Source organism: Cyprinus carpio, chromosome A4 (assembly GCF_018340385.1).
Source record: "Cyprinus carpio isolate SPL01 chromosome A4, ASM1834038v1, whole genome shotgun sequence".
NCBI lineage: Eukaryota > Metazoa > Chordata > Actinopteri > Cypriniformes > Cyprinidae > Cyprinus > Cyprinus carpio.
Genome location: NC_056575.1, coordinates 11,597,877 through 11,613,760, shown reverse-complemented (window position 1 = coordinate 11,613,760; position 15,884 = coordinate 11,597,877). Strand labels below are relative to the sequence as shown.

The following is a 15,884-nucleotide window of genomic DNA, read 5'->3' as shown; positions in this document are numbered from 1 at the left end:
GCTGGAGGGCTGGTTATAACAACTGTTCATGTGTAGGGGGGGTTAACCTGAGCCTGTCTGTCCTCATGGAAGCTGTAGGGACAGCTGAACATACCTGCATTCTGTTGTGCTGCACTGCGATGGTAAAAATGGTACCTTTCAGAATTGTCGTTATTGCTGGATGAGCCAGGGGGATCTCGAAACGGGCAGAATGCCACACCAGCCAGCTCAGTGGTGACATAAATGACTCTTTAATGGGTGGAGGGATCCACATCATTGCCAAATCTGAGCAGAGGTCCAAAAGACGTGATCTGCGGGGTGACATCATGCACAAGACAAAAAAAGAAAGAGATAAAAAAAGATTAGGTGTTTCAAAAGACTAATTCATATAATTCATCTTAAATAAAATGATTATTATTAATAACATTGATATAGTGCTCTTCTCACAACATGCACAAGATCAAAAGAAAGAAAGATAAAAAGATTATGGGTCTGAGAAGGCTACTTCACATGCAAAAAGAGCTTGATTTATAATACTAATAATAATTACTCTTACTAGTTACATGTACATAGAGTCAAAAATAATACAAATTAAAATAAAATAAAATAGTACTAGTCTATCTAATTTACATGCAAAAAAAAAGATAAAATAAATTATGATAAAATTAGGCGTCTAAAAAACTAATTATTATGTTAAATATTTTTGATATATAATAATCATTATTGTTATATTTATATAGTGCCTATGGGGGAAATTATTATTATTAATTATTAATAATGAGGGGACCAACTAAATGTTTTTTACATTGCTGTAGGTGCCATAAAATTGTGTCCCAAGTCTCATGAATTCAAGCTATTTCACATTTGATTTTTATTATTTTTTTGGCAAGACTTTTGAGGAGTTTTACACTCCATATGATGATCACAATAACAAAACACAAGACATGATGAAGCTACAGAACACACATAACAGAGGCTATACTGAGTGACAGTGAACTGTAGAAAACACCCAGTGAAGGAGAGATGGACTGACAGAGACAGCAAACAAAACGAGGGAATTGAAATCTGAGAGATGTCAAAAATATCAAGAGGCTAAACGAGGAGAAGCGCACAGGTGTTCGCATGGCACTCCTCACATGCGCTCATGGCAGCAGGGGGCAGGAATGAAGCGCTCGCGCTTGGAACACTTCACAGAGATCCTTTTGTGCCATGATCAGCCTAGGCTGGCATCCTCATAGAATTCACAGCAGCCCGTGCCAAGGCAACAGAAGCGGGTTGCCGAGACAAAGCTGCTGACATTTACATCATGTATAATAGAGGAAGGTTTTTTTGCTCAGCAGAGGTTGTTTTTTAGGGGTTAGGAGAGTCTTTTTGTTCTCATATGTTTCCCCTAAACCTCCCTAGAAGGTATAAAGAGAAAAAAATCAGGTACAGGCAAAACGACAATAATGAATGTGGAGAGATCGAATAATTTGGTCTCTGAAATATGTGATGAGAAATGTTTTAGTTTTCGGAACACAGTTTAAGACAAAGTTGAGATCTCTTTTTCAACTCTAATGGAGACACGTGTGAGATTACCGGGATTTTCTCAGCAGATACATCACCTTTTAAAAGATTTTGTAATGTTTTTAAACGAAATATCTCATGCTCACAAAAGCTGCATTTATTTGATTAAAAATACAGTAAAAACAGTAATATTGTGAAATAACCTTACAATTTAAAATAAGTGTTTTCTATTTCAGTATATTTTAAAATGTTATTTATTCAAATTTAATCTCATTGCTCTCTAGCAGAAGCTATTGACATTTCGTTTTCATTCCTGTAGCACTTTCTGTTCAGCACTCTGTTTATAGGTATACAGTACATTTAGCATCAGGGCTTTCTAAGAAAAATCAAAGATGAGATAGGCTAAGTTCATTTTCAGCTTTGTCTGCTCTGAAAAGAGTCAGGTGCCAGTCATGTGTCCATGCTATATAATCTATAAATACAATAGTTGGTTTATTTGAGAACAGTCATACAGAGGAATGTGTGTGTTCATTGATCTTGTTAGGCTTTTGTTTAACTCCCCTAATCACCTTACTAGTGTCTACAAGAGCACTTTCATCATGCTCTACTGGGTTTACTGTAACGCTGTGTCAACATGTGCCTCTTTAAACTGTTTGCTATTGCTATACGTCTAGACATATGCACTGCAACTAACACAACACTGCATACTGACACCCGGTTTAAAACTAAATGCTTTAAAGACAAACAAAGCTCCCCTCATAGCTCTGTATATAAACTACAAATAGAGTGGCCCCAAAAAATTATCCAGAAATAAAATGTTATTACAGTAGATAACAAAATATTAAACCAAATGGCATTATTTGGTAAAGTCAACACAACCTTTGTTTTCAAATGAAGTGGTTTTTGTTATTTAATGGAAAGACATTTAGACATCAAGTGTCCAAATATTTTATATATATTTTAAAGCTTCGTTACCTAAAAAAAAAAGGAAACTTCATGTAGCTGTTTTTCTTTTTTTTCCTGACAGATGATGGCCAACCTGAAGGTGAGTGCTGAATTTCTTAAGAAAACCTTGTTTGCCTCATCCTGGATCAGTTTTTAATGAGTGAATGGACAACGTTAAATTTGAGTCAATGATTGGGAGGGGAAAACATCTTTAAACCTGTTCTGACAAAAAATAAATATGTAGTATTTATTAAGTCAGCCAGTCACTAAAGCCTTTTGCGAAAATTTTCACTTTAGGCACGATGTATTTTGCTTCTGAGTTTTAGTCATCTATATAAATCCTTCAGTAATCCAAGGGCATTTTTACTAGTCGGCGAGTGAAAAAAGGAGCAGTATATTGTCAAGGGAACGGAGTGACTTTATCGTGAGTGACTTTATCGTAAGTAATGTCAATACTGTAAATAGTGTAGCGATGTATGAAGCACAGTTTAAACAGAGGTTATGGTCAAACCAAGCAGTATGTCTGACGCTGGAAGTACTGATGTTGATGTTTTGTGTGACACAATTTTTGCTTTAAGCAACAAAGCATTCAATAAGGCCACAAGGTTACAGCACTGGTGACCACAGCGGCACAAATGTGCAGTACTCACCAGATGAGTATCGCTGTTATTTCAGATATCAGTCAAACGATCTGAATCTCCCTGTATTCTGTGCAGCTGATCATGAGTTGTTCATTCAGAGGACATTTAAGGCATGTGTTACCAGCGTGCTGATAACATACACGTCTCATTAGAGGTTCTAGAATGATTTTTGGCTTGTAGAGCTGCTTACTTTGCAGACCTTTCTGGCTATGGTTTCCTATCACAGGGGTAGCATTTGGATATATTTGATATTATACGAATACTATTTACAGCCAGTGATAGAAAGAAACTCTATATAAATAACTGACATATACAAAAAAATTACATATGTTATTAAATGATGTCCAGTTCACGCTTCAGAGATCATTTTATTTTCTTTCACTTTCTAGAACAGGAATGTTTTGGGGAGTTCTCCATTTCCTTCTGTCCTGATAGTGGACTTCTTTTATGAAAGACAAGCAGAAGTTTCTTTTGCTTGTGTTTTATGAATGAGGCCCACTGTGTGTGTGCGTGTGATAAGATTTTTATATATCTGTATATAAATGTATATAAGTGTCTGAGAGTGAGTATATTGTATCGTCTCCTGTCCTTTAGCATATGTGTGTGTCTGTATGTGTTGCTGACGCTTCATGCTTTGAAAGAGGCACTTGCATTCCTCCGCTGTGTCTGTCACACTCAGAGAATGTTGCCCCAGACTCTGGTGACGCCCCATCTGAGAATTCGGTTGTGGTGACACCGAAAGGTAGGTGTCCAACCATGTAACTCTGCCCCCCCCCCCACCTCACTCTTTTACTCCCCTTCCTTTGGGTTTCTTTCACATCTAAGTTTCACCCACGGCACTCTTACCTCACGTGTGTGAGAGTGTTTGTGTTTGTTCCACTGTGATTTCCACCAAATGATCACTTTGTGACCACAACAGTTCAGGTAAATCAGCACACAAACTACAAGTGTACAAACCTCACACACACACACACATACACACACACACACACACACACACACACACACACACACACACACATACACACTATGGGCTTTTTAAGGGTTCACACTGACACAAATGAATGCCCCACACCTGCATCTGTACTAATGCCTAGACTAGTTTATAGATGGCAGGATTTTTTTTTTATGTTTATGGAAAGGTACGATGAAAAGGTATAGTATATGAAAAGAAGCAAAGGACAACCACAGAAAGACATCTGTGCAGGCATCAACTGTTTATTGTGCTTTCAAAATAAAGCTGACTACAGTAGAAATGGAAAATTCACCACCGTGGACAGTGGTTATGTACAAATATATGGATATTTAAACATTTCAATGTATAATATTATAAAAATATTATATTTTTATTTTAAAGTATATATTTTAATATAAAGCATATTTAAATAAAAATACACATTAAATGTTACTTTTTTATTTATATATTATATTATATTATATTATATTATATTATATTTTTATTATTAAAGGATGTATTTAAATAAATATACAATATACTTAAAATATGAGAAGGAGAATAATTCATTCTCATTATTTACTGTAGTTGTTGTGCACTAATATATGGGTATTTAAAAAAAACGTACATTTATAATATTTTAATATATGAATATTTATATATGAATATTATATTATAATTTTTATTATTAACGTACATATTTTAAAATAAATTTACACTATATGTAAACCATTTGTAATTTATGCATGAGAATAATTAATTCTCATTATTTACTAGTTACTGAATACAATGCAGATTAATAAATATATAATAAAAAATATATAATAAAATAATATTTTATTTTATATTAAAAATATATTTTTAGACATTTTGTGCATGAGAATAATTAACAGAATTTTTAATTTTTAATACTGCACAAGTAGATGCTTGCACAGCCTGTTGTACTTTGCTTCTTTTGGGATTTACAGTTTCATATATGTAAAGTGACGAGATCTGTTTCTGTTACTTGACCATTTTCAATTGAACTTGAAAAATGCCATAAAATTCAATCTAAATAAATATGTATATCAAACCAAACATGCAAATTTGGCAAATTTTTGTAATGTACTTTGACCATTAGTCACTCTACATCTATGTGAGTGTGTGCATGTGTAAGCATTTGGGTTGAAGATGGCTTCCTGAAGTCTTGCTGCTCTAGCCTGGCTGTGTTTGCTGTACAGAGGCTAAAGTGGCATCCAAAGACACAGAGGCCAGAGTGAAAATCACAGAACCAGAGGCAGCCGTGCCCATACCTGCTGCCAAGGCCCCTCAGCCACAACCTGTAGTAATTGTGGTGACTGAGATAGAGCCAGTAGAGGGTGAGGTCACAGACCCACAGCCTGTAGAAAACGGCCACAATGAACCAGAGCCAACACAGGCTAAGAAGCGTGTCGAGGGGACTGAGGTAAAAGAAGAGCAGCCCGGCACTTCAAAAGCTCCTGGTGAGTATTGCTAAGAATAAAACCCCAATAACAACTTGCCAGTGTTGGGGAAGCTACTTTAAAACTAGTTCGCAAAGATACAAGCTACAGAAAAACAATGAGAATCGCAACTGAGTGACAACTTTAGAAGATACGTTAAAGGACATTACATTGAACTAATGAACTTAAAAAAAAGAACATTGATTGAAAACAAAAGCAATAATTACATAACGACAGCAGTATTTCAAGGTGCACTCAGTTTTTTGACTGACCATTACAGACTATTGAGATGAATGGTATTCATCTGGTCATGTGACCTTAAAATTTGACGACTGTAATATGACCTTAAAGGAGCCGTTTTCTCCATATTAGCATTTTTAAGTCAAATATACAGTACTTAAGTACTATTAAACTACTAAAAATATGTACTAAAGTAAGACTGCTTAGTTATTTTCTCCCCAACACCTGCAAGTTTGGGTCAAGTACATGTGGAGCCGACAAAGCTGAAATAAGGACAAAACTTTCCTAATCACTGATATCCACAGAAGCATCAATAACCAGTATCAGTAACCATCATATTTGTTTCGCTGAACCAAAATCAGGGATGTTCAACTTGTCTAACGTGTCTAATTATCTAATATTCTTGACCTGATCTAGATCTGTAATGTTTTAACGGCACCACATGTTTTGAACCTGGTGTTTCTACCAGATCTCTCACTACCAAGGTTTCTTTCACTTTAACCTGTACAGGAAAGTAATGAAATTCTTCTTTCCTTTTTACAACTTTATGATGCAAATGTTATATTTAATTCAACTTTCTATAGTCTTTAAAGCTCTGTACTGACAGTGCCTGTGAGATATGTGGCCTCTAGCATGCATGTGTGTGATGTAAATCCCCGGAGCAAGTCCAAAAGAGTAAGAAAAGTCGACAGAGATGTTGTAATCTAGTTTATAAGTAGTCTATTTGTATTTGTGTGTCCACTTACATTTGATTTTATACTAATCAGCACCTTCAATGAAGAAGTCTGATGAGACAATAGCTGCCACTAAAAAAGGTATTGTATGACAACAGAGGATAGAGGATCAGTCAGTGTGTGTTTTGTGTGGGGATGTGTGTATATGTGCTTTAAGCATTTATACTCACTGTGTTTTCTCTGAAGCTTTAATAATGTGGCTTTGTCAAGTATTCGAGTATAGGCCGCATAAAGTTGCTGAATCTGTTCCTGTAGCAACAAAATGAATCTTCTGCAATAATTGAAGCATAGCTTTTCTCTGTGCATCGCAAAATAATGCTCATGGGTTTCACCGGCAAGCCAAAATATAACCTCACACTTCCTTTCATCCACGTGTGTTGCTTCACATCATGGCGGGCCATCAGATAAGCATGTGGTTGTACACATATCGCTTCTGTCTTGCAAAACACACTCTTATCACACTTCATCCTCACACACGTATACACAGCCACATCAAAGTCACTGTCGTGCTTGTCCAAGACACCAGCAAACATCATTCCCAGCATTCCATATTTTACTTGTAAGTGGGTTCATGTTGAATTTAAAGTTCATGTATGCATGCTGAGTTTGATCTACGGCTGGAAATGGAGTTCAGTGATTGGTTGGTGTATGTGTCAATCACACCTTTATTTCAGATAAAGATGGTGATGTCACCGCCAGCACCCCATCACCTCCACCTCCAGCAGGTTGGTAACCATGACGACCCATCCTCATTAAAATCACTCTTTACACTTCTTTACTAATGTTCTTGTTATAAAAATGTCATGGGAGCTTTTGGAATTCAACATAAAGCAAAAACTTCAGAAGGTATAAGAATTTATGAATAAACCCAGCTAAAGTTTGGACTAAAAATTTATATTTACAGCTCTAGTTGAAACTTGCAAAGGAACAGTGGTAGAGCATTGCATTAGCAGCGCAAAAGGTTGTGGGTTCGATTCCCAGAGAACACATGTTAGGTAAAAAAAAATGTTAGCCTGAATGCACTGTAAGTCACTTTGGATAAAAGTGTCTGCTAAATGCATAAATGTAAATGTAAACATATGTGCAAAAACACATGCACTTAATGTTTGTGATTTTTGCCTGATTCCTACAAGCATTTGGACCCTTTATATAATATATAATCATATCTATATAAAGGAAGAGATGCAGAAGACATCTGATGTGTATACAGTATTTATACACATAATGCTTGTACAGAAATGCACAATTCATGTTTTTGCATTTAATACAATGTTCTAATGATGTTTTACATGTATTGTAAATTAAAATAAAATGTAAAATTAAGGGGAAAAGGAAATAAAAAGGGGAAAAGGAAGAAAATTAATTAAAAGAAAAAACTGTCAATATATGCAATGTTTTATTAAATTGAACTTTTCATCATTACATTTTTAGGCCAATAAACATCCCTTCACTTGGCAAAAACAGATACTCATATTAAATAATATTTTGCTTTCTTTCACAGAGGACGGCAGCACTCCCAAGAAACTTTCTATTGACCTTCCTTGTAAGAGTCTTTTACTGATTAATACCCCCTATTACTTTCTACCCAGAGATTATATGTGAACATTAATTTGATCGAACAGGTTCAGGTTTAATAAGGTTATTTACAATAGAGCCTTGCCCTTTAAATTTACATTTACTTCCAGTGTAACACTTTCCAATACAATTCCTCTAAGGATTCTACTCATTCTGTCTTTTATGTCACTATAAAACATACTTTTATGACATTGGCATTGCTAAAACATTATAATAGTTGTTAGAATATTATAACAATTATTTATCATATTTAATTCATTTTAAAGAAAAACACCCTTGATATTTTTAAGCAATTAAAAACTAGGCTAACAGTTGTATGTAAATATGCAAATATTCTGAGCACAATCAAGCACAATGTTTCCTGGAAAGACAATTGATCATGCAACCATTATGTCACATTTCCCTAAATAGAGTGCCATTAACAATCCGTTCCTGCGTTTTGTTCATGTTTTTTATATGTGCCATTGTGTGTTACAGTGTGTTGGCCGCAACGGACTTTACAGTAATATTTCTTATAATATGCTGTAAATTTCTCTCTGTCTCTGTTTAGATGATAGCGACCCTGAGTCAACCAGGGGGAGGAAAGACTCAGGTAATTTTATAACTACAGTAGATGCTTTAACTGATCCCTAGAAGCCAAAAACACAGACTGCAGTATGACTATGTCTAGTCATTAGACGCTTTCTATAGTGCCTTATTTTCCCACAATGGACAGCCAAATGGAACCGGCATATGGGTACATTTGGCTAGAGTGGTGTAATAATCCCAAACCCCATCTTGAAAGAAACTTGAGGGGTTTTGGAGATCATCTGGCTTCTCACACTCGATGGGAAAATGAATGGCACAGTTTATATTTTTATTCAGAAAAGATTTAATCTCATCATTGATCATTGACTAAAATCATCTGTGAAATCTCATTGAGCAATCTGAATATTTTCCGAAATGATTTTGCTACACAATGTATATTTACATATGTTAACCGACTCTCTCTTTTCCCTCTTAAAGGTCATTTTTCAGTGTCTTTATGCTTTCCATGTTGCTTTGTGGCAGCAATGTGTGATGGCGATGTGTCACAGTGTGTTTGTTGAGTACTTGTGTGTGTGTGTGTGTGTGTGTGTGTGTGTGTGTGTGTGTGTGTGTGTGTGTGTGTGTGTGTGTGTGTGTGTGTGTGTGTCAGTTAAGGCAATTGGATGACTGGAAGATATATGGATTTAAAACATTTTATAATAACTTTCATCAAGAAATTGAAAATGATTATATTTAAATATAAATTTAGAGATATTCATATTTTAATGTGCACTAACTACTGTAATTAAAGAAAAGAATCACCCCCTTTTAAAAAATCACATTTTGTTGCTTTGCAGCCTGAAATTAAGACGGACACAGTTTTTGTTTTATTCAGCTGTATCTACTCAGTGCAACAACATCCAAGTGAAAGATTCACCTTTTTTCTCCTTTAATCACTGTGTGCTCAGTTTTGCTGTGTGCTTTGGGTCATTATCATGTGGGAAGGTAAACCTTTTTTCCATTGACAACTTCAATGGAAAAGCCTGCAAAGCAACAAAATGTGATTATTTTAAAGGGTGGTGGGGGTGGGTGATTCTTTTCTATACCCAATGTATCTATTAAGTATTATATAATATGCTAATAAAAATGAAAGTTATTATAAAATTAACAAAAATGTACGAGTGTGATAAGTGTGTTCTTTCTCTTAATTGGTCAGTGTGGTCTCTGGGGGACGGACAGCCTTCCGAGGAGATCGAAAAACAAAATGACACTCCGCCACTCTCGACTCTGTTGATTGAACGGCCACAGAGTGGTTCCATCAATGTAGGTCAGTAATCGCAGCTTTATAATGGGTTTTGTTCATTTTCAAGCTCTTATTCACATCCTTAAGATCTCACGACATTTCAAAACATTAAACATTTATTATATTGTTGTTTGAAAGGTGGAGACATCACCTTCGTTGCTAAGGTGGAGGCCAAAGACTTGCTTCGTAAACCAACCATTAAGTGGTTCAAAGGAAAGTGGATGGATCTGGCTAGCAAGACGGGGAAGCATCTGCAGCTTAAAGAATCGTTTGATCGCTTTACCAAGGTGATCCCACTCAAACAATGCATTGTAAAGAAACATTTTCATAACTTTCCTATTCTTCTAGCAATATTAGGCATTGATTTTCCCTTTGCTGTAGATTCACACCTTTGAGATGCACATTATTAAGGCAAAGGAGAACTATGCAGGGAATTACAGATGTGAGGTCACCTACAAAGACAAATTTGATAGCTGCTCTTTTGACCTGGAGGTCAAAGGTTTGTTTTCTGATTCAACACGACAAACACAGACACCAAAACTACCATTCAAAAGTCTGGGGTCAGTATGATTTTAATTAACACTGATCAAACGTGACAGTAAAGACTTCATATTATAATGTTACAAAAGATTTCAGAAGATGTTTCTTGAGCAGCAAATCAGATTTCTGAAAGATCATGTGACACTGAAGACTGAAGTAATGACTGCTGAAAAGACAGTTTTGCATCACAGAAATAAATTACATTTTAAAAAATATATTCAAATAGAAAACAGTTATTTGTAATAATATGTCACAACATAACTGATTTACTCTATTTTTCAATCAAATACATACAGTCTTAGTGAGCATAAGAGACAAAAACATAAAAAAAAATCTTACTGAACTTTTGAATGGTAGTGTACATTTTATCCATTTACTGTATTTCATTATTTTTTCTATTTCTGCTGTTTTTTTCCCCTCCAGAAATCCCAGAGGGTTCTCTAAACATTGATATCCGCTCAGCTTTCAAAAGAAGGTAAAGGGGGAACCTCCTCCTGAAAATAATTTTTATCAAAAGAAATTGAATAGCAATGTTCAGAAGAAAATGGCAGAAAAAATAAAACCATGTTTTTAGTAATAAAATCAATAATAAAGTTATAATGTTACAGTATGCTATTAGATTGTTTCTAAATTCTGGTCATTATTAAGCAGTTTTTTTTTTTCACAGCACATACAGGTGAAATTTAGCAATTATATCATGATATATAATTTATTTATATTAGAAATATATAAATTATATGATACTATATCATTCAGAATTAAAAGTAAATCACACTTGACTTGGAAAATCCTAAAATATTAATTTCCAGCATAAATGTTGCATTAAAATGCCAGAAGATCTTCTCTGTGAATGTTTAATGAATTCAAACTGGACTTCTGTTCCAGTATTCCTCAACAAACCGATGTACATAAACATGGTTTGTTGAAGGACTGGATTACCAGAAAGTTCTCAGTTAACCATTTTGTCAAAAATATTTACCATCAAATCAACCCGTCGACCAAACCAACCAACCAACCAAACCAATGTGTTGAACTGTTCAAAGGCCAACGCTTGCACTGGGAATTTCCACCCCAACAATGTGTCAGAAAGCAACGCAAACCATCCAAGCTCATACTGTTCTCCCAAAGTACTTCTGGGAGAATCAGTCATGAGTCCACTTATAGGATCACCCTTGGTAGCTTGTGCACAAATCAGTTCGCCCAACACCAGTGCTCTTGCACGCGGCTGCCACGCGAAAGGTTCTTGTGTACACCTCAATTCTACATTCATTTGGATGCAGAGATTGCAGGCTCTTGCGTTGTTCTTTTAGCATTGTTTGATTCTGATGTTTGTGACTTTTCTGATTCAGTTTCCATTAATCTCTTGTGAACAACAGCACTGATGGCCAAGACGATGCAGGCGAGCTTGGATTTATTGGGTTTATTGGGCTTATGTGAGATATGTGGTATGTTCAGTATGTTGGAAAAATCCTTCTTTATTTTTTTCCTTTTTTTTTCTTAAGCCCTGACAGGGGTGTCTTTTTCTTCATACTTTATTTTACACTGTTGCTAATATCCAACAGTATCTTTTTGCACTCTTAAAATAAGGCAACTACTCTTCCCTTAAAATATTTAGCCATCCTGTAATGTGGAAAACAATATTTATGTGCAATTATCATTATTATAATTAATATACATTTTGGCATAATAATAAGACTGTATCAACAAGTGTATTTTGTTGCCAACATAAAGGAAATACTGGATTCACACACAGTATCTTCATTTACACATCCTTATTTTTTTTAGTTTTTTTTTTTTTTATCTTTTTTTCATGAGGTTTTGTTTTAGTGTTCTGTTGTTAGCTAAATAGCAGAAGCTAAACCCCTGCATAATTGAGAAAAAAAGTTCGAAAATTATCCTGGCTTGTCTCTTTTTTTCTTCCCTACGCTTTCAGACAAGGCAGGTTAGTATCGTAGGTAATTAAACGATTAGACGTTATCACTGGTAAGTAATATAATCCTTTAGCTTCCCAAGCATGACCTGAACAGGGACTGTATAAGCAAGAGTGTTGGCCTACTGTAGTCCGGTAACACTTTATTTAAAGACAGCATTCATAAAAGATTCAGCAATGCTCCGAAATGATGGAAACAACCCTTTGAAATTCAGAACAGGATGAAAAGGGCACATTTTCCACTCATTTACGAGTTGTTGATGGAACACTTCTACATGAAGCTGTGAAATAGTGTTATCGCTACTTTTGTTAATGTAATCTTGATTTATACTCGAGAAACAAGACACACAACTGCAACTGCAAACTTTCAGTGTTCTTAATACTTGCCTGAACAACTACAGATTTGAAACACACATTAAAACATGAAAATAATAATGTTACGTCTGGACATTCAGGGAAATGTCTGGGTAAGAAGAGGGCTGAATGACAAAAACTGGTGATGACTAATATAACCGTCTCACACCCTGATCATGTTTAACGTCTGTGATCATGTATAACAACAATATTCACTCCTAATAACAAACCCTGACTTCTAACCCTAATATAAAAGAAACCAACAACATTGGTGGATGTGTTTAGATAGGAATCCTGCAAAGAGATGGGTAAAGTTTCAAGCTACAAGACAGAGTCAATAGATTACTATTAATGAATTAAGAATTATAATTAAGGCTGTTGATCAATGACAAATTAAATGATAATATGATAATAATAAACCAAAATATATTAAAATTAATTACATTATATGTTGATTAAGTTATAAATTTAGTCTATATATATATTAAAACAGTTAAAACCTTTAAAAACACATGTTGAGACCTGTACTAAATAAATTGGACATTGACAGCCCAAATTATAAATCTTCCTAATATAAATGACATCATAATACACTGAAACAAATGTCACACTTCTCTTTTAGTAAATGATTTTAGTCTGTAGATCCATCACGATCATGTGTTAACCACATGATAACACAATGTTCTCCCCCTTTTACTGACCTTATCCTTTCCAGTCATAGTGAAATTGAAAAGTAGTACTGTAGCTCCTCACTAAATTCTTGTCACCAGTCATAAACACAGTACCATCCCTTCCTTGATCATGTGAACCACCGTGTAGCTAAAAACTAGTGATGCATCTCTCCCTGTAACAGGTTACCAATGACATAGGCAGGTTATCCAGCCCATCTCTTTGTGTGACATGTCTTGAGGAACTAGAAATAAGAAGGATAATAGTGGAACATCCATCATTCTCATATTAAAGCCTATGAACATCCCTACATAGCGATCTGGTTCCTCAACACATGTTGAAGAGCCCTAGCCATGACCTCTGACCTCTTACTGTCTTACTGCTCTGTGATGTCAGGGAGCACAAGCAAGAGGAAGTTCCTGAGGTGGATGTGTGGGAGATTTTGAAAAATGCCCGACCTGATGAATATGAGAAGATCGCTTTTACGTATGGCATCACCGATCTCAGAGGCCTGCTGAAAAGACTGAAGAAAACCAAAAAGGAAGAGAAAAAGAGTGAAGGTGCTGATTTAAACTCTACTGGATGTTTACTTTGCTTGATAAATGTGCTGTATTCAGTTCACATGTAATGTAAAATTCTTCCATTGAAACTGTTATTCATCTGCAAATTTGCTGAAAATAACTCTCGGGCTATCTAGGCTGTAGATTGAGTTTTTTTTTTTCTTTATAAGAAAAGATTTGGAGAAATTTTGCAATTATGTCACATGCTCACCAGTGGATCTTCTGCAGTGAATGGGTGCCGTCAGAATGAGAGTCCAAACACTTGAGAGATACATCAAAATAATCAACATGACACCATTCCATCAATTAACATCTTGTGAAGTAAAAAGGTGTGCACTTGTGTGAAAAATCATGGCATTTTAACCTTAAATCATCTGAATCAAGAGAAAAATCTGCACAGATTAAGCACTGTTTACAAAAATAGGAATCCATAATTCATAATAACACCACTCACATCAAAATTACCAACATATTTGTTATGAGCCATTTTGGACTGTTTTCATTGCTTGATCTCTGCATATTTTTCTCCTGATTCAGATGACTTTTCTATTCAGATGAGAGTTAAAAATGCCCTAATCGTTTATTTATTATAAACACACAGCTTTCACAAGATGTTAACTGATGGACTGAAGTCATGTGGATTACTTGTGGATTATTGTGATGTTTTTATCAGCTGTTTGGACTCTCATTCTGACGGCACCCATTCACTGCAAAGGATCCATTTGTGAGCAAATGATGTAATGCTAAATTTCTCCAGACCTATTCTAATAAAGAAACTTTTCTACATCTTTGATGGCCTGAGGGTGAGTATATTATCAGTAAGTTTTTTATTTTAAATAAATTTTTAAGTTTATTTTTTTTTATTATGATGGCCTGAGGGTGAGTATATTATCAGGTTTTTGAGACTGGAACCTGCATATCAGGTGGACAAAGGCGGAAAGATCCGGTTAGTTGTGGACCTTGCTGACCCGACTGTGGAGTTAAAATGGTACAAGAATGGACAAGAGATCCGCCCTACTCCAAAGTATGTCACCTCCTAATCTTACATGCTCTTTTATACATTCAGGAACACGCTTATGTGAAACCTTCTGTAAACACCAACCTGCTTAAACCCTTCATTTATTGTGTTCTTTGGCTTGCTGGTCACAGGGGACACAGAAATGACTCTGTTTGCAGCAAACACACGATACACACACAAGTGAACCATCAGCATTTCATACCCGGCAAACACGCAACATTCTTTAAACATTACTCTGTGCCTTATGATAATGTCCAGAAATGTTTAAAGGATGTTGTGTGATTGAAGGCCAATGTGAAACTCTTGAGCTACATTTGAAGTTTTAAATGTAGTGTTCAATGAGTAATTAACAACAGCCAACTGTACAGGAAAAAGGCACCTCCACCTTCACAGGACTTTAATAGAGCTGCAAAAGCTGCCTGATATTTGTACATTAAATGCATATATTTATCTCTAATGATATGAAGAAATATGTAATGGTAATGTTGCACAAATATTTTTTAATCATATTTTATAATTTTTTATTATTATAAATAGTTTCATATATATATATATTAAAGATAAAATAACAATTTACACAAAATAATGTTTTGTAATGTTTATTAAAGTGCTTCAAAAAAATTCAAAAACCCAATTTCTATTATCTTATTTGTAAGATTTTATCTCTCTATTTTTTTTTAAGATTTTATTTTTATAAATGATTTTTTTTGTAGTTGAGCATTTTTGTATAGTTTATATAATAATAATCTTTTCTTTTTTTTTCTTTTTTTTTAATTAAGGCAACATATTTCAACCTACATTTCATGGTTGTTCAGAGCAACTAAATTAAAGCCATTTGGGTGGTCGGTGCAGCTTTCTGGTTGCTTATCTTCAATTATGTCTATCCCAGTATTCCCTGCTTTTTGGAGGACTCTCTCTTTCTCTTCCTTCAACTTTCTCTTTCTCTCTCTATAAACAATAACGGTAAC

General features: G+C 34.9%; 1 protein-coding gene across 1 annotated transcript in view; it reads left to right on the top strand.

Moving 5' to 3' along the window:
• The window catches only part of LOC122133976 (myosin-binding protein C, slow-type-like), a 34,211-nt gene that overhangs the window by 3,704 nt on the left and 14,623 nt on the right, over nucleotides 1-15,884 (top strand). The window contains exons 2-16 of the mRNA XM_042736536.1: nucleotides 2,513-2,530; nucleotides 3,751-3,813; nucleotides 5,247-5,507; nucleotides 6,494-6,541; nucleotides 7,135-7,185; nucleotides 7,962-8,003; nucleotides 8,586-8,627; nucleotides 9,759-9,869; nucleotides 9,984-10,132; nucleotides 10,227-10,344; nucleotides 10,809-10,860; nucleotides 11,762-11,818; nucleotides 13,735-13,962; nucleotides 14,656-14,701; nucleotides 14,777-14,922. Coding sequence (XP_042592470.1) covers nucleotides 2,513-2,530; nucleotides 3,751-3,813; nucleotides 5,247-5,507; nucleotides 6,494-6,541; nucleotides 7,135-7,185; nucleotides 7,962-8,003; nucleotides 8,586-8,627; nucleotides 9,759-9,869; nucleotides 9,984-10,132; nucleotides 10,227-10,344; nucleotides 10,809-10,860; nucleotides 11,762-11,818; nucleotides 13,735-13,962; nucleotides 14,656-14,701; nucleotides 14,777-14,922 — 1,432 coding nt within the window. The remainder of the gene's footprint in view (nucleotides 1-2,512; nucleotides 2,531-3,750; nucleotides 3,814-5,246; nucleotides 5,508-6,493; nucleotides 6,542-7,134; nucleotides 7,186-7,961; nucleotides 8,004-8,585; nucleotides 8,628-9,758; nucleotides 9,870-9,983; nucleotides 10,133-10,226; nucleotides 10,345-10,808; nucleotides 10,861-11,761; nucleotides 11,819-13,734; nucleotides 13,963-14,655; nucleotides 14,702-14,776; nucleotides 14,923-15,884) is intronic.